At 35.8% G+C, this 19,692-nt stretch overlaps 2 protein-coding genes across 2 annotated transcripts in view; both read left to right on the top strand.

The window, feature by feature from the left end:
- The window catches only part of LOC125677335 (uncharacterized), a 31,740-nt gene extending 28,259 nt beyond the window's left edge, over positions 1-3,481 (top strand). The window contains exon 18 of the mRNA XM_056160106.1: positions 250-3,481. Within this exon, the coding sequence (XP_056016081.1) occupies positions 250-3,042 (2,793 nt within the window). The 3' untranslated portion in view covers positions 3,043-3,481. The remainder of the gene's footprint in view (positions 1-249) is intronic.
- Positions 1,099-16,033, top strand: LOC125677334 (uncharacterized). The gene is made up of 18 exons (XM_056160108.1): positions 1,099-4,024; positions 4,124-4,257; positions 4,379-4,613; positions 6,232-6,604; positions 6,687-7,838; positions 8,087-8,196; positions 8,281-8,612; positions 8,997-9,433; positions 9,659-9,778; positions 10,839-11,039; positions 11,287-11,517; positions 11,906-12,017; positions 12,237-12,421; positions 12,591-12,723; positions 12,975-13,151; positions 13,303-13,404; positions 13,518-13,907; positions 14,116-16,033. The coding sequence occupies exons 1-18, from the start codon at positions 3,342-3,344 to the stop codon at positions 14,208-14,210; spliced, it is 5,202 nt and encodes a 1,733-aa protein (XP_056016083.1). The 5' UTR covers positions 1,099-3,341; the 3' UTR covers positions 14,211-16,033.
- Positions 16,034-19,692: the final 3,659 nt, after the last annotated feature.

Genomic DNA, 19,692 nt, shown 5'->3' on the forward strand with positions numbered 1-19,692 from the left:
CATTGACAAATATTTTCTTCTTACCATTGTCCTGCCTATCCTTAAGTTAACTGCAATTGCAGAATTTTCACATATGTAACTTCTTGTACTCTGTTAAAAAGTTTTGACCTTCAAGATGAATCATTGACCGGCGGAATTTTTCCAGTGGGACATTCTGGTTAATGAAAACGTTTTTCTGATGTAAACAGTTAAACATCATTAGTACAAATTATACCTTGTTTTAATGTGATGATATTTCGTTTTGATAAGGTTTTAGATGACCCTTTGAACTGGCGAATTATCTTAGAAGAAGTGAATATTTACCACACAGTATCGCCAAACGAACATTACACTGAAGCAATTTCCTATCTAATCAACCCAACTATCCTCAGTGGGAACTACAACGTATGTGTTATTACTGATGAAATTGAGCAGGTTTTTGAATATGGAACTCGAGAAAATAATATGCAATGCATTCCACTCAGTATATCTCAATCCCTCTCTGATCTAGAAATTCAGGAGTTGTCCGTGAATTTGTATGTTAATGAATTGGGTTACAACGCCTTAAATGTCAGTTGGACTGTCCTGAACATTGGGAGTGGCCCAACAAGTACACCGACTTGGACGGACAGTGTTGTCCTACACGATGCCTATACAGTGAAAGCTAGACTTAACATTCCTGTCGGGAAAGTAGCATTAAACCCCAATGACATGTATACTGAAGCTACGTCCTTAGTACTAAATGAGAAAATCCATGGAAGGGTGTCTGTTTTCTTGTACACGGACACGTTTGGCAATGTCTATGAGTTTAACGAAAACAACAACGAAGATAGAAATGAAATCAGTGTTCCTTTAAGGACTCCAAATCTAAAAATAATTGCTTTTAAGGTTGTAAATGAAAGTCTTTACAGTGGAGATATCATGTATATAACTTGGACAGCTATTACCACAAGCATTGCGATATCAGATCACTTTATTTGGACGGATATAGTGAAAGTGAAATTCGAGCCAAATGATTTGATGATTGAAACTTTTGACAAAAAAGTAAAGGGACCTTTGTTACTTAGCGATTCATATACCTCGACAGTTAAAGTACAGGTTCCTCATAATTTTATCGGATTTGTACACGTGAATCTGGTCATAAATAGCCATGGAGATATATTTGAGGGGAATGGCTTACTTGATAACTCTAGAAGTATATCAGTAAAAGTTCTTTCTCCGTCCTCGCCTGATCTAGTAATCACACATCTTCACAGTTATTTTATATCGAAACAAACACGCTTGGCAGTAATTCTCTGGACGATTAAAAACATTGGAAACAGTATGAAAGGAAAGAAGGAATGGGTGGATGAAATAAGTCTGCAAACAACCGGAAGTGTGAGCAGAAATATCTCCTTAGCAAATTATAAACAGGTTTGGAGTCTTGATACAGGTGCAGAATACATGGTGAATAAAACATTAGTGATTCCCTCGACATTAGTTGGTCAGTTCTACATCAATCTCACGACAGACATAAACAACAATGTTCAGGAGGTAAATGGAGAAAGCAACAACTGGAAAAGAAGCAAAACCCCAATTTTTTTTCCCGACCTCCCTAAAGTCGATTTGAAAGCAATTATCACATCGAAAGGTGCATGTTCCATAAATGAGATTGAATCCTTTTGTATAGCATACACCGTTACCAATGATGGCGAAATAGCAACAGGAAAGTCGTCATGGAATGATGCTATATTTACATGCAACAATGATGAAGAAAATCCCCAGGATCTCAAAAAACTTGCTTTAATCAACCACATTGGGGGACTATCACCGGGTGAATCTTATTCTAAAAATACGTCCGTACCATTGCCGTCTAAAATTAGCGAAGAACCATACTATATTTTGGTTGTTCCAGATTATACAGAAAGCTCCCATTCACTGACAATTGATTGTTCTGCTTCGCAAGGAAATCTTCCAATAAAAGATCTTATAGAATATCAAGCGCGTACGTTTTGTTCAAACCTCCAGGTGACCCTCACAGATAAAGCACAGACACTCACAGCAGGTGACATGATTAACGTGGATTACAACATAAGTAATTCAGGGCACTGTGGTTTGAAAAAGTTGTTCTATGTCGCTTTGTTCTTGAGCATTAGTATTGAAAATGATCCTTTTGAACGAAAGATTAAAACAACACTGATATCCGATCCAGTACCTCGGAATGGAACAATATCTGCTTCGTCCATTGTCCATCTTCCTATTGATATGGAAAGTAGAGATTATTTTATAGTGGTGCAAGTAGATTCCCGCCATGACATAATTGAAACAACTGAAAATGATAACATTGCAATATCTGTGTTAAAAATCAGACAAAATATCCTCACAGATATCGTGTTATTCAATGTGACTGCGCCAGAGGAAGTGGAATATGGTGAGAAATTTACAGTTCAGTGGTCAATCATGAACAACGGTTCTGAAAATGCAAAGGGGTACAAATGCGATTCGGTCTATTTGTCACAGGACTCACAATGGGATACGACTGACGAACTACTTGGGAAAATGCAATGTAGCAAGTTTCACATTAGTCAAATTACCTCCGGTGGGATAATTAACACATATTCAGCTGCACTTCCAGCATTGGCATCTCTGGGTTATAGAACTATTGTGAAGAGTCGCACAAATTTTAGAGAATATAATCAAACTAACAACATTGGTATATCACAAAACAGCACATTAGTGAGATATCCTATTTGCTTTCTTGGCCAAAACACGTCTTTTTCTATAACTCTAGACGAACAGAAAATCTTTAGAATCCCCAATATTCCAGCTGCGCAAACGATTATAATCAAAACTACATCTAACGATCCATTAGCTTTCCACGAATTCTATGTCAAACAATACACTGCACCAAGTGAGTACAGTTTTGACTACTCTGTTGAAGATCCATTTCAATCTGAACAAGAAATAGTCGTAAGGAATACTCGTGGAGGTGATTACTATGTTTTAGTGAAGACGTCCGGTTCAACTTCTATGAATAATAATCCCGTTTTTCTTTCTCTACTGCCGAAGATAGATTCGAGGTAACGGGTTGTTTTCCGAAATCGGCAGCTCCACGTGGAAACGTAACTCTGAAAATAGCCGGAACTCTTCTTCCTGAAAAGTTTTCGGCCTCTTTATTTAATTCCAGCTTCAGTATCAAGAGCGATAAGCGGTACTGGTTTTCATCTTCTTCAGTCGCTGCTACATTCGATGCAAATCACCTCAGAAAAGGGTCGAGTTATAGTTTAAATCTGACTGATAATGATTCCCAAAGGACTTCCATTCTTCAAAATGCATTGACTGTAATCAGTGGAAGAGATGGCTTTGTCAAGGTGAAAGTATCTATGCCAGAGACTCTCTTTCTTGGGCAAACTGACGTCATGCATATTGATGTGAGGAACGCTGGTGACAATGATTTGATATCACCGTTCATCCATATTGAGGCAGCAGGCGGACAACTGAAATATATTCATGAATTCCAAAACAATGATTGGACGGAAGGTATGACAATTATAAGTGGGTCTTCAGATGGTCCTGGTGGTATTTTATTGCCTTCAGAAACCAGCAGACTACAGTTTCAGATAAGATCAGCCACCCCAAACTTGCCAAATGACATGAAAGTAGTGGTATCACAAATGAAGAACTTAAATTCTAAACACCCTTATGTAAACATGAAGAATGTATTGAGACCAACATCAATGGAAGAAGTCATCTGGAATCCTATTTGGAAAAACTTCATGGAGCTAGTAGGAGAGTCGTGGTTATCACTTCAAATCAAAGTTTCTGAAATAATAAATGAAATATCTGTGTTTGGTCACCGTCAGTACAACTTGGACACTGTCATAAAACATATCCTTGATATAGCCGAGGGATTGGGCGACGAACAGTATATTGTGAAAGAATCTGATTTTGGCAAAAGCAGTGGATACGACAGAACATTCTCGAAGATTGGTCGTTTATATCCTCAACGTATTGGATTAAGAAGGGGTAGAGGTCCATTCGGGATAGGATGGATTATGCCTTTTTGGTATGATATTATGCCTTAAAAGATAAATGCTCAAAACTATTTTGTTTCTTAATTCCTTCCATTCACTGAATATATTGTCTCTGACATCATCCATTTTAGGGAAACATATTTAATAGGAATAGATGAAGCATTAGCAATACTTTACTGGAAACGAGAGGAAGTAATTTTTACAGCATATGGAATTGGAATGTACAGAAATCCAGAAAAAGGAAATTTGACGTTGTCATTTCGAGGTAATATATACTATCTAAAAATATTGGCCTTTATTTCTTAAAACTGTTGGTTATAAGTTTTACTGATACTATCCCGACGATCATCATACATTTTGGTGAGAATTGATTTGCTCTTTTGTAGACACGATATTCTTTTCGGATCCTGAGACCGATGACCAATATCATTTCAACTTCACAACGGGAAAGATTTTATATGTTTCACATCAGAGTGATATTACTAAGTTCGTTTATGACAGTAGCGGTCGTCTTTCCTCTTTGTATTCGGTGGAGAAAGACACTGCTATTGAATACAACGAAAATGACAACATTGCGGTAATTAGGAGACGTAATAATGTAACAAACGTTATGGAAACTTGGTAAGTGTAGCACATCTTCAAAGAAATATTATTTTGAATTTATATGATTTCATATTTGCAGAATAACCCGATGTACCGGTAATTCTATCAAATCGTTTATTCTCTACGATACTATTATCAAACTAAAATGCAAATTCTGCATGTATGATCGAATGTTTTCTGGAAATTGCCCGTTTTGTTTGCGTATATGGCATACTAAGGTTCGAGGGATACTGCTTTTTATCACATATTTGACCCTTTATCCGGTGGATATCACTCATACGATAAATTATTCGTATCCCAAAGTAGGTGTTCCTCTGCTGCGTGACGTAATGTGCATAGGGACTGAATCAGGGTGACATAATTGCTCAAAAATTGTAAAAATTGATAGAAGTAGCACAGCTGTTGTTAAATTCTTCAAAATCTTAGAACAATGAATTTGGATATGAAGTAATTAGTTACGATCAAGGGAAAAGACCTGCCATTTTCATTATCTCGCCTAGTTATTGTCTCGACAAAGTGCAACAGCCTGCAGACCGGCGTTGCATACACCCCTGATCATGTTTTGTATCAATCGTAAAATATTCTCAATGAACAGGAAACAAAAATACATTGTAAGAAAAAAGAACCATATTAGGTGGCATGAACTGAAATTGGTTTTCTTAAAACTCAAAATGAAAACCGTTCTATTGAACCCCCTCCCCTGTGATAACTGACCATGGCTTAGTGTGTAAATCTTTCAGAATGTTAGAGAACCTGATAGTTCAAATTAGGAAGAGAACACACTAAGATCTTTCATCACATATTTACCCCTTTGTCTAGTGTATATCAACTTTCCAACTCAATGCGCCAAATTAATCCGGGATACGCCACATTTAACACCACACAAAACGATTCTATCACTTGTTTAAAATACAGATGTAAGAAACACAAGTACATCTAATAATAAAAGCTCCACGACTCTCCATGTCGCAGAAAACATAAAAATTATCTGAATGATGATATACATGGTGGAAAATTTATCGTCAGCACTGAACATCCAAACGAAGACGGCGCATCATCTATGACAGGGATTCGGATGACTGACATATTAAAAAATAATCACACAATTTCAAAGTAAAACGATTTGAAATCTAAATGCCTTTCTCATTTAAAAATGAATTTTTTTTATGAATTAAACATTGTGACAGTCAATATTCGCTTTTATTTATATTTCCCAACGAACTATTTGCAGCGGCGTAATGTTAACGTTGCAGATGTAGTTCGGATTGAGGTTTTGAGAAACCCAGATGAGATGTACTGGGTCAGTATCATGGACAGGTCTGTTAGCATAAGATATGTGATAAAAATAACCCCCTATGGTTTGTGGCTGTATATAATTATTATCCAACTCGTTGTGTGTTTTCTATCCATTCGCCAAGGCTCTGGGATAGAAAACACACGAGTTGAATATAAATTATATCCAGCCACAAACCATAGGAAATCCTATATATCTCAATTCATCATCAATCAGCAGTATGTATTCTTATATGTATACTGATATCCCCAATATATGAATTTCAAAGATATGATATTTCCTACCTAAAATGCACAACGGCAATATTTTAACAATAAGGACCTTGTTTGCACCATTTTTCAGTTCCTATGGGTACAATGAACGGGGCTACTTGTCTACTGTGTATTGTGGAAATCAAACCGTTTCTTATGGATACAGTGAAAATGGTGATCTACTGACAATTCATGAAAGCGCAGGTGTGCGCAGAGTTTTTCAGTACGCTGACAACCATCTGCTTCGTACAGAAGAGCATTTCAAAGATGACAATCTAATTTCAAAGAAAATATATGACGACTATCGAAACAGTCGAATTGATGTAACGCATATGCCTGAAAGAAAAAGAATATCGTACTGGATTGGTCCTGAGAGAAAGGTCATAGGATACAAGAAGGATGGCTATCCAGTTATTAAAACCTTGCGAAAACAACATTCAGAGGAGCAACTGGAAGGGGATCTGGTGTGTATAAAACATGAAACGTTTTTTCTCTTTCATCTAAATTGTATATTTTATGCATATCTTCCACCTCAAATATTTTCAGGTGGTGAAAACACTACTAACAAATGGAGAAATGACTGAAATACAAGATGCCAATGGCGACAGCATGGGTTTTTTGGAGAACGATGATGGTTATCGTATAATCTTTGTGGATGGTAACTTGAATCCGTACTATATGTTCAGGTCGCTCAACAATTCTATTCACACAATTATATATCCTGACAAATCTAATGAAACATACGTTAACTTGGAAGAAACTGTTGTCCACAAGGACCAAAGTGGAGGAAAGGTTACCTACCATTACGACACGTCTCAAAGGTTGGCAGTACGTACCACAGACGACAACTTTCTCTTGTTCAAGTATACCGGCGATGGTAGAATAAAATCGATAGCAAATGAACACTCCAAATTTACTTTTAAATACGACAAAATGGGGCAAGTTACAGAGTTCACAGACGAGGATCATAACGTCACCATATCTCAAGCTACCGATGATTCTGAACTTGTGAGAAACTTAAGAATGGAATCTGATCTTTATGATTTAGTATACAATTACAATGTCCATGGAAAAATAACATCAGTGAAGGACAACACTGATGGCAAAATGATTGCAACAATACTTTATTATGAAAATGGATTGATAAAAAAGAAGACACTTGGAAATAATGCTACAACACATTATGAATACTACGAAATAACAAAATTTCCGAAAGTTTTATCGAACTATTATCCAAATGGAACTATATCCTCAGAATTCAGATATCTTTATGACAATAGAGGTCAACTTGAGTCCGTGCAGACATCCCAGGGCACTTGGAATTTTTCGTATGATTTATCTGGACAGCTCACAGCCCTTGAGGATCCTTTTAATGTTAAAACACTCATACAATATGATCAAAACAAAAATCGAATAGCATTTACACAGAATGATGTTTCAAAACTGTACCAAATTAATACTTTAAATCAATATGTTTCAGTTGATAACAAACAATACACGTATGATAAAAATGGGAATTTGATTTTCAAACCAAATCGTACCATGGAATATGATATAGATAATAGACTGTCTCGATTTGTTGCTGGAGGCACAACTTGCCAACTTAAATACAGTGCACTTGGACATTTGCGAAGAAAAATATGTGATAACAGCAATTTGACATATTTTACAGATCTGTCGGGGAAAATATTAAAACAGGTAAAAAAAAACATATTTTATTCAGTTGTTATTCTTGGTTAATTTTTAAAAATCCTTTAAAAAATCCTTGATATTATTTCATGATTATATATTGTATATTATCATTAAATGAGGACGTAATGTTGAGGATTGCATATATAATCCAACAAGCCCAAGCACAAAGACGTTTCCTGTTTCGGAACTTGTATTCTTAATCATTCTCCAAAACAAAATGGAATACATTTGTTTATATTCTGCTATTACTGCAGGTAGACGACACGAAGGGAATCGTGACGTATCACATATATGCAGATGGAATAGGTTTGCTTGCAACAAAAGAAAATGGTGTATACTTCTACTATCAATATGATGTCTTGGGGTAGGTGTCCTGCTTTTTGAATTGATATAAACAATATGTGTTATTTCATTCATCAGCCACTTTCAATATTTTTCTTTTGTATAGATCTGTTATAGATATCTTGAACGGACAAGGTGATTCTGTAGACAGCTTTACTTACGATCCATTTGGGAGTGTTTTAAGCACTTCAAAGAGAAATCAAGACCACTTTCGGTATCTTGGACAATGGGGAGCAATATCATTTAATGACATGCCCAGTATATACCTTTTGGACTCAAGACTGTATGATTCTAGCATCGGGAGATTTCTCAGCATAAATCGGGAGGGAATATTTTGTCAACAGCCAAATCTTTATGTTTTCAAGGGAAACAATCCTTTAAATTTGGAACTTCGTCACAATTTTAATGAAGATATGCATTGCCGTCTTAATGAACTAGGTGAGTATATACAATTAATTTAGTACGATTATCTTCAACCAATCTAAATACAGTTCCTTATAATGTCCTTCATTTTGCTCTGTATACGAAATATCTTACAAAGTGAGAACTGTCTAATAAGACAAGGACAGGGAGGCCATTTTTCGTTGGGATTTGTTACAAATTCTGTCGAAATAAACAGTATGAAAATAATAAAAATATGAAATTGGGAATATAAATAAGGACTGGAATGCTCAGTGAAATGGATTACACAGTTGTTGGATTAGGTAGTTTTCACTGTATATTAAAACCTTTATTAATTTCATACATGTGAATAAGTTCAATTAAAACCACTAGGCATCATTACGCAAATAAAACATATAGGCAAGCTATGTCTGCTTTTAGATGCAGAAACGATAGTAAACCATTCCTACAGAAAGACTGTAAGAACACTATCTAGTGGGAATAAAAGGTTTACAAAGTTTCAAAGAAAGAAGAGAAACGTTGATAAAAACGAAGCCAACACTCCACAAAATACGAAGTCTAACGAAAAGACAGATATCAAAAACCGTCAGCAACGAAAAGGCTTCAATGAAGGGAATGGATTGAAGGATATAGTAAATGAATATTGGAACTTAGATGAACGATTGAAGGACCGCTCTGACTGTGAGAAACATCTTATAAATAAAGGAATCGATAAAGTGTTGGATTTTGTACAGAAGGGTGTGAAGAAGTCGCCCTGGGGTCGGATAGCCATGGGTATTATTGACGTGGGCGGATTTTTATACAAGCACAGGAAATGCATTATGTCACCATGTGATTGCTTAGACAATGCGATACAGGTAAATTTTGTGCATGAGAAAATAAACAATATTATACATCAAAGTGAAATATGTTAACTAAACTTTAACAATTTCAATACATATGAAATATTGTGTCAGAATAATATGCCTGCATGAGAAATCTGATATTAAGAGGATATTGTCATTATCAATATGTTTTATAAAAGACACAGCAGATCAAGCACACTATTCTCATATGGTACTTAGTAAATAAAGTTCTTTCAGAAATATCACAATGCCAAAAACAAAATTGACAAGTTGCTGAATGATGCTAATGCCCGCAAAGACGCTATGAACAACTTCTGTAATCGATGGAATCCTCCGTGTAGAATCATAGATAGTTTGGTAAGTGTTCAAAATCATAGACGTTTTAATTCGTGTTCAAAATCATAGACAGTTTAGTAATTGTTCAAAATCATAGACGTTTTAATTATTCTTCAAAATCAAAGACAGTTTGGTAAGTGTTCAAAATCATAGACAGTTTAGTAATTGTTCAAAATCAATGACGTTTTAATTATTGTTTAAAATCATACACAGTTTAGTAACTGTTCAGAATCATACAGTTTAGTAACTGTTCAAAATCATAGACAGTTTATTAACTGTTCAAAATCATAGACAGTTTATTAACTGTTCAAAATCATAGACAGTTTGGTAAGTGTTCAAAATCATAGACAGTTTGGTAAATGTTCAAAATCATAGACAGTTTGGTAAGTGTTCAAAATCATAGGCATTTTAGTAACTGTTCAAAATCATGGACAGATTGTTAAGTTCTCATAATCATAGACAGATTGTTAAGCCCTCACAATTATAAACAGATTGGTAGGTGTCCCTAGTCGGGGATCTCACAACCCTTTTTCGTATGGGTGTTTCCTAGTTATGATTCTGCAGCACAGTCAGTGACACAATGATATTGTTTCTTTCGCAAGATATGTAAGATTTTTAAAAAAGATATTGCATTAATACATTGCTGAAATCTTATCAAAATACATTCACGGTGCAGTTTCTTTGTACAGCGATTGAAAGACAAAGAACAGAAACTTGAGGAATACATCCTCGATGAGTAACAGTAACTTCGTCAAATTTGAGTAGCTATACTTCACAAATAGCTTGATAATACACTATCAATTCAAGTTCCTGATTCTGTGATTGATTAATGGAAGTTTTGAACGTTTTGCATCCCTTCGAAAATGTTCAATTATACAGAGATGTCTTGTTTTTAATGACATTGTTTGCAACTCAATTTATTATGTTATTTATATTTTATGGTTCAATTATCTGCTCATAATTATGAAGACTGTTATAATTCATAGTTCCTGAAAATCACTTAAACCCTGAGGGACAGAGATCTCTTGAAGGTGTTGTACCATATCATTCGTTAACATTTTCTAAAATTGTTCTATTTCAGCCTTCTATGGGTTGTAAAGCCGCAGGTGCTATCTTCAACAGCCAATTTCACCATTTTAAAGATGGTCTACAAAGCATGTATGATACAGTAAAACCATACACTGAGAAATTAGATAATGCATTGGATTTTGCATCGGAGGCCTGTGATGATCCTTCCAAACTGGGAGACGGAGTCACACAATGGATTGGATCAGTCGATCCGGTATTGTTAAAATTGATTTTGATTTTTTCACATTTCAGGATAACAAAAATGAGTTGTGCAATGTAGGGGTTGTAATTTCAATTGGAAGATAAACTTTCGATGTGAAACATATGTTAACATAGATAAGAAAACAAATTCTAATTCCTTTTTCAATAATGATCATCATCATTCTGCATGAGAATGCATGTAGACTAACAGTAACAGAAAATCACTGTTTAAGCGGATTTTGTAATTTTCATGATTGTAGAACGACATACTAGGTCCACCGGGTTACGGAGCAGCGAAATTTATATCCTCCAAAACGGAAATGGTGTACAAAATACGATTTGAAAACATGGAAAATGCAACAGCACCAGCGCAAAGGGTTCTCATCGAAATATTATTTCATCCGAAATTAAACTCGAGGACTTTTCGTTTGGGAAGCTTTGGGTTCGGAGAATTTACGGAAGAGCTGAGTTTCAAACAATCATTTATGCAAGTATGTATATTTCATAAGATAAATAATCATCTTCCTGGTACCCACGGCATGTATGAAAGGTGAAGATAACGAACAGTGATCAACCTCATAACGCCTTTAAGCAATGCAAAATAGATAGTTGGGAAAACATCGACCCCTGGACACACCAGATGTGGAATCAGGTGCCTAGAAGGAGTAAGCATTCCCTGTCAACCGGTCACACTCGCCGTGAGTCCTATATCTTGATCAGGTAAACGGACTTATCCGTAGTCAAAATCAGTGTGCCAAGAACAGTCCAACAATCGGTATAAAATACGTCAGACAGTATGTATATATTAATTAATAAGGACAAGAATGTTTTGGTTTCGTCTAAATGGACATGTCATTACGTCTTATAGCAATATTGTAGGTTAAAGTGAATTTGACCGCGGAATATGGTGTTTACGTGTATGTAAAATGTGGATTAGACATCATCAACAACAAGGCAACGTGGGAATTTCAAGCTATAAATGCAAGCACAGGTAACGAGATTCTCACAGGTAACGAGATTTTCACAGGCAACGAGATTCACTTATCTCTGTAAATATATCTCAAAGATTATAAATATAGTTTCATGTATTCTCAATTATGTTCAATAACTGAATTATTATCGAAGTAAAAAAGAGTATGTGTGTCAACTCTCTCTCTCTCTCTCTCTCTCTCTCTCTCTCTCTCTCTCTCTCACTCCGATATTTTATTAGGTTTGCCGCCATCAGATCCATCCGTCGGATTTCTACCTCCCAACAACGGAACAACAGGACAAGGATTCGTGACTTTCTCTATCAGACCAAGTTCTGACGTCAAATCTTTGGACAAGATCACGGCGAAAGCAGCCATTATATTTGACCAGAATGAACCAATAGATACACCTGAAATATTCAACACAGTGAGTGTGAAACAAATCATTTGAAATTAAATAGCATGTAAAAGATACAAAATATATCAAGAAAACTTTCTTCATAACTATGTTTAACATACCCAAAAGTCAAGTATTACTGGGTTATGTTATATTTACGTGTATTATATTTTTTATGCTACATTTATAATTTGTGTAGATTGATGATACTCCTCCATATGTTAGAAATATTTCTGTCAATATGGAAGCAATGGCTCGTGGATCTCTGATTTTAAGTCTGGATGTTAAAGACGACGAAAGTTGTTTACAATACGTTGATGTATTGTACTCAGGTTAGTTATTTGGATGTCTCTTGAGATGGATTCATAAAGCTACCACGTACTACTCAAATATTTGTTTTTGATCAATTTAATTTGGTACTATTTCAGTTGGGAAAATGAATTCTGCCATATTTATTTTATAATTTATCCAAAATAGCATAGGCTATCCGCACGTTGAAGAATCACCTGATATCACTTTGGCCATATTAGTGTGCATAGCAAGGGCAACGGTGCAATTAAGTCTAGACTGCTTTTTTCTTCAGATTCGGAATTTCTTCTTTTGATGAGCGGAGTGCAAGAGAATGCGGTGTCTCTACCTCTGGAACCAGACACTAACTACACCATCATACTGCAGCCCGTGGATATGATAGGAAATTCAGAGACTCTTCAGACCGTATCTCCGAGAAACTTCTACACCTTCTTCTATCCGAAGCCAGAAGGTAAAAATATACTGATTTCACTTTCGAAAGTCCTAGAAATGCATTTCATCAGCATAAGACATGCCTGTGAATATCTTAACATGTATGAATTAAATAGCATACAATCGTATTCATGCATTCATGGTACCCCTTCTTCTTTTGTTTTTAACAGTTCGATGTGATGATCTGAACAATTGTTCTGGAAACGGACATTGTGATGGATTAAACTTCTGTTCGTGTTTTGATGGATTCTTTGGAAGGGACTGTATGAAAAGTGAGTAGTGGGATTTGTTTTGTTAAATCAAGCCATAAACTAGAAGGTCTGTGAGATTTATCAGGCAGTACCAATTTGGGTTCCAACTTAGGACATTATTTCTCCTCTTTCAGCTTCACCACCCTTGGATCCTCCACTGCTAGATGTCTTTTCTGGAGACCAGCGGGATTCCACCATACCGTTATACTTGTCTTCACAATCGGTTACGGATATCAAAGACGCTGACATTACCATCCAGTGTAGGGGGTTTCCCGATCAGTCTCTTTTCTCGGTTGGAACCGTCAATAAAGACACCCTCCATGTACGGGCGGCGGACTTTGGTGATGTGCTCTTCATGCCCCCGATTGGATACACTGGCAATTTCTCTTTACGAATTACTTCATTCTTATCAATAGCAGATTCTTCAGAGAAAAGTACTCGAGAATCTACGATATCGCTCTCTGTAAAACACCCGGTCAGCGGAACGGACAGAAAGAACTTTGAGAAAACCTACTTCGGATCAGGTATACACTTTAGGTTTATATCTAAGGCTCACGATTCGTAAGGAATTTTATACCTGAGTTTGTACACAGTAATCACGTTGACAAGTATCTTAAAGAAGTTAAGTACATGTAGCTGCATTTATGCCGTGACATCTTATGAATGAATTTTCTGAACACATGTATGAGTGATTATACGTTAAGTTATAATACACGTATTTTAACTTTTCAGGGCCTACAGCTACCGATGAGGCGCCCAGGTTGACGATGGAAATTATGCTTTTTATGAGTGTCCTGATCTCATCAGTAATTCTGAAATTAGGGTGATCGAGTTATTGACGTAATAAATCAGTTATTCCACAAAGGAAACACCTTATACATAAACAATAGATAAAAACCAGGAGTGACTGAATTTAAAAGAACTGAAATAGTTGATTTAGTTGCGGATCTAGATGGATTTTATGGGGGTTGCAACACCACAACCATCACCATTTTGTTGAAACTATTTAACATAAAACATTATTTGAAGGTCTGCAATTTCCATTAGTGTGTCCTCTTGGATCGCACCTCTCACCTTTAATTTGGTTTTGGATCTATTACTATTGTGTATATCAAAATCCCTTCACAAATAGTATATTAATACATGTACTAATTCATTTGTCAAAACTGCAGTATTTGGTGTGGTAAGGGTGTTCAGCCTATCATTTACAGTACACTAACAGTTTCATTAGACGTTCCTTTTAATTCGCCTCATGTTTGCTGGTTGGCTTCCCCCTTTTTGAAAATAAAATGGCTACATTTATCTTTCACACTTTTAAAATTTAATCTGAGAGTTCAATATTCAGGAGAAAATATGTACAATGTCATAGTTATCCAGCATACACACCAAGATTCATGTAAAACTTATACGGTACCAATTTTGATGCACCAGATGCGCATTTCGACAAATAATGTCTCTTCAGTGATGATCAACCGAAATGTTTGAAATCCGAAATAACTATGAAGTTTTAGATCTAAATATAGCCAAAAACAGCGTGCCAAACAAGTGGAGCCAAATTCGTCCAAGGATAAGAGCTATGCATGAGGGAGATAATCCTTAATTTTGAAATGAATTTCTAAATTTTATAACAGCAATTAAATATACATCCGTATTTTAAAGCTAGTAACGAAGTACTTAGCTACTGGGCTGTAGAGACCCTCGGGGACTAACAGTCCACCAGCAGAGGCCTCGACCCAGGGGTCATAATGTAAAACTTATACGGTAGCAATTTTGATGCACCAGATGCGCATTTCGACAAATAATGTCTCTTCAGTGATGCTCAACCGAAATGTTTGAAATCCGAAATAACTATGAAGTTTTAGATCTAAATATAGCCAAAAACAGCGTGCCAAACAATCATTATAATTTTCGAGTTCAAAGGTCAAGGGCATAAACCCTGGAAGACACAACACATTGTAAGGGAATTTTACGTTGTACAAAGTACTTGTTCAATAAGTCATTCATTCCTTTGACTTCTTACTGTACGTATATATTATTATGAATTATGCTTCTTATTAGGATGTGCTTATTTTGCGCATGTATATCTATATAGAATTGCACAATATTTGATTCGGTGATTACTCGCTCTTTTTCATTTCCTCTTTGTTGTGGCAGTTATATCTGCAGGATATTTCAAACAGTAATTGTCGACGAAATTCCAGTATCCCCTCTGTACCAGATTTTAGGTGCATTTTTGCATTTCATTTCAATGACACTCGAAAAGAGTCTTCATGTGATTACAGATTTTCGAGTTCGAAGAATAGCACTTTTTATGGAGGGATACTTATCTTACGAGATGATGCCGCATACTACAGATGACTTGTTAATAGAGATATAGTTCATTTTGTATATATAGATTATGCTTATAAATTTTCATTCAATATGATATTCATCATGAACTGTCATTATTTCTATATATCCTTGAAATAATTATTATGTCAGGTCAATGTATCTACTTTCGTAGAGAAATAGAAGCAGGTACGAAAACTATGTGTATTGCTCTGTAACTCTCTCTTCTTGTGTCTTTTACATATAAAGTGCCATCTAGAAACAAACAAAAAATAAATTATGCTAGTATTGTGTGGACAAAATAAATAGTATTTTAATTCTTTATTATCTATGATATTTGTTGTAAATCTCGATGACATTTGTGTAGGGCAGAAACTCGTAGTATCCTTGTTGTCTGGTCAAGAACATATATCTTTTATTCAAACGGTTAAATCTGGTTTACATATCAATTAATCCATTAAAAGAAAGGCGAAGATAACGAACAGTGCTCAATCTCATAACTCCTATAAAGGTGAAGATAACGAACAGTGCTCAGTCTCATAACTCCTATAAAGGTGAAGATAACGAACAGTGCTCAATCTCATAACTCCTATAAAGGTGAAGATAACGAACAGTGCTCAATCTCATAACTCCTATAAAGGTGAAGATAACGAACAGTGATCAATCTCATAACTCCTATAAAGGTGAAGATAACGAACAGTGCTCAATCTCATAACTCCTATAAAGGTGAAGATAACGAACAGTGCTCAGTCTCATAACTCCTATAAAGGTGAAGGTAACGAACAGTGCTCAGTCTCATAACTCCTATAAAGGTGAAGATAACGAACAGTGCTCAATCTCATAACTCCTATAAAGGTGTAGATAACGAACAGTGCTCAATCTCATAACTCCTATAAAGGTGAAGATAACGAACAGTGCTCAATCTCATAACTCCTATAAAGGTGAAGATAACGAACAGTGCTCAATCTCATAACTCCTATAAAGGTGAAGATAACGAACAGTGCTCAATCTCATAACTCCTATAAATGTAACAGCCAACTTCTTTAAGAAACACACATACATTATCATCCTTCATATATACGTATTCAGTTTTTAAATCGATGCAAGCTACTGACAAACGAGTTGATGGTACAGGGGTTTCAATATTCTCGATTAAAGTCAGTATTTCGCAAATTCTATAGTCGTTATAACGATCTAGTTCGTCAATACAACCTATCATTGGGTCAAATGCTGTCTGACGTGTTTCATACCGATTGTTAAGCCGTTCTTGGCACATTGATTTTGACTACGGATAACTCCGTTTACCTGATCATGATATAGGGCTCACGGCGGGTGTGTCCAGGAGTCTTTGCCGTGTTTGCCTAACTAACTATTTTGTATTACTTATAGGAGTTATGAGATTGATCACTGTTCGTTATATTCACCTTTCATTAGGACGCCGACCTGTCAATCACGAGTTAGAGTCCCACAGAACTTTCCTTTTTTTTTCAAGTGACTTTTATATAAAACTGCAATTTTTCACGACAATTTGAATGCAAGCGTTACGTTTACTAATAATAAGCATTGTGTCACTATGTAAAGTACAAACAGGAGATAGAAATTTGAACATTACTACCAGTTATGTGCACGGTGGTCCAGCCGAGTCCATCTATCTGAAGTTCTAGCCCAGATACCACCAATGAGTTTTCTGAAAAGAGATTGAAATAAAACTTAATAAATGCTGCCTGTATCATATGGTCATCTGATGCCTATTTTGCATTTTTGTGGATTGTAGCGGATTGCGGTACCGTTAACATGATAATTCGTTTTAAAGTTTTAAGATGTACATGTATTGTATATCCAAAGATATTACTGTTCTCAAAACAGAAAAACTAACAAACTTAATTTCAAAAACAGTTTTGATGAAAGATCTCTAATATTTGACAGATCCGCCCACTTGGGTATTAATTGATTAATGAAATACTTAATTTACATATGCAGGGACAAGCCCTCTCGTATTAATTCACAGGGGTAAAACTAGTGAGAGATAGAGATCACAAAATCAACAAAAAAAACATTATCCCATGATCTGATCAAAAATGCCATAGCATGTAGGTACCAATATTCACTGCAACAGTGAAACAGAAAGAGAAATGCGGATTTCATGTGACCGCGGACATAACAGAAATTAGTATAGTGCGTTAAAAAGTCCGTTTACAGTATTGGAAATACACCCTGATCCCCACTGAAAGCCTTGTGCGATCTATTATGTTAGATAAAGCAACCTCGACTTTTGCAACCCGATTGTGTGCCATTTCAATTGAAGGCTGGTATAAAGAAATCCCTGCACCTGTTAACTAATCCGTCAACGACACCACACAACCGTGCTTTTCATACATGTCATTAACAACTTTCCAGTCAAGTTTGCTTTCTATGCAACCCGGTCATGCTGGTGAGGGTTCTAAAATCTCCAGGAAATATCTTCATTAGAACTATAAGGGTGTCGTCACAAGTCAGCAGCCCCCTTTCATTTTGGTATGAAAAACGTGCAAATCATGGTCATGTCAATGAAACTGGTCAATACTAACTGCAGCACCACCTATGTGTTTGAGTATTGGTAGTTTTTCTCGGCCGAGGGTTTTTCTATTCAGCGAGAGTTGAAACAATGCTGAGTGAAAAAAATGTTAAATTTCTTGAGGAAACCCCGATATCAATCTAATCTAAATGGGATCTTTTTCGACTCGCTGGGAAGTGGCATACTATAAAACATAGCCTGACCCTTTTGGCTTGGCATGTCTTCAAAATTGGTCTGTCCCCAATTTTGGCGTCTATTTTGGCTCCAATCCAAAGTATGGCCAGACCTCAAAAGTTGGCCAGACCTTAAATTTGACCTCTAAAACATTTTGACCTCAACAATAATTTTTGAGACCTGGTTTCACGGATTGGTTTTAGTTTTTCGAAGTAATAAAAGAGAATGTACACTATAAAATAACCATGTTCTTCGACCAATCTGGTTACTTATTTATCATTTCATTGATCAAATTATTTTCCTTCCTACAGTATATACTAGTTCATATCAAAAAGGTACCGGTATATATGCTACTCACATGAATTGATTGTTTTACATGTATCAATGTTTTCATTTTTCTATATAGACAAAGACACTTGTGAACGTTAAACAATTTCCTTTACATCAATCCAAACATTTTCAAAGTATTACACATTCAAATAAATCTGTCAAAATTATACTGACTTTAAAATTTTAGAGCAGGGCATATCGAGAGCAGTGCATATGGTCTAACTTTCAATGTAAAAATACCAAGATGATTTAATGTAGTTTTATTTTTTGTATTATTCTAGAAGCATGACAGATGATATATGCACAGTAACATCCGCTAGCATAGATTTAGATTACATATGACACCAAAGATAAGAGTGCAGATAAAAAAAAATAGCCAATGCACTTGTGATAAATTTGTACTTTAGTGTTCATTGTTCTGTACTTTACGTACAAAAGTGTTCATAAACATTGGAAATTGAAAATAGTATCATAATGCACAAAATGAGTAAGATAATATATGCATATTGCATTTCTTGATTTTATATTCTGGTGCGTTAACCCCGCCTGAAATTCCTTCTGCAATTAATTTCCAATCCTAGTACAAATCGTGACAAGTTCTCGTGATATAGGGACCTTTCCTATATGAAAATAAAAACCAGTTGCTTGAAAGGCGAAGATAACGAACAGTGATCAATCTCATAACTCCTATAAGCAATGCAAAATACATAGTTGGGCAAACACGGACCCCTGGACACACCAGAGGTGGGATTAGGTGCCTAGGAGGAGTAAGCATCCCCTGTTGACCGGTCACACCCGCCGTGAACCCTATATCCTGATCAGGTAAACGGAGTTATCCGTAGTCAAAATCAGTCCAACTATCTATTTTGTGTTGCTTATAGGAGTTATGAGACAGATTAATGTTTGTTATCTTCACCTTTCAT

The sequence above is a fragment of the Ostrea edulis genome, chromosome 3 (genome assembly GCF_947568905.1).
Source record: "Ostrea edulis chromosome 3, xbOstEdul1.1, whole genome shotgun sequence".
Taxonomy (NCBI): domain Eukaryota; kingdom Metazoa; phylum Mollusca; class Bivalvia; order Ostreida; family Ostreidae; genus Ostrea; species Ostrea edulis.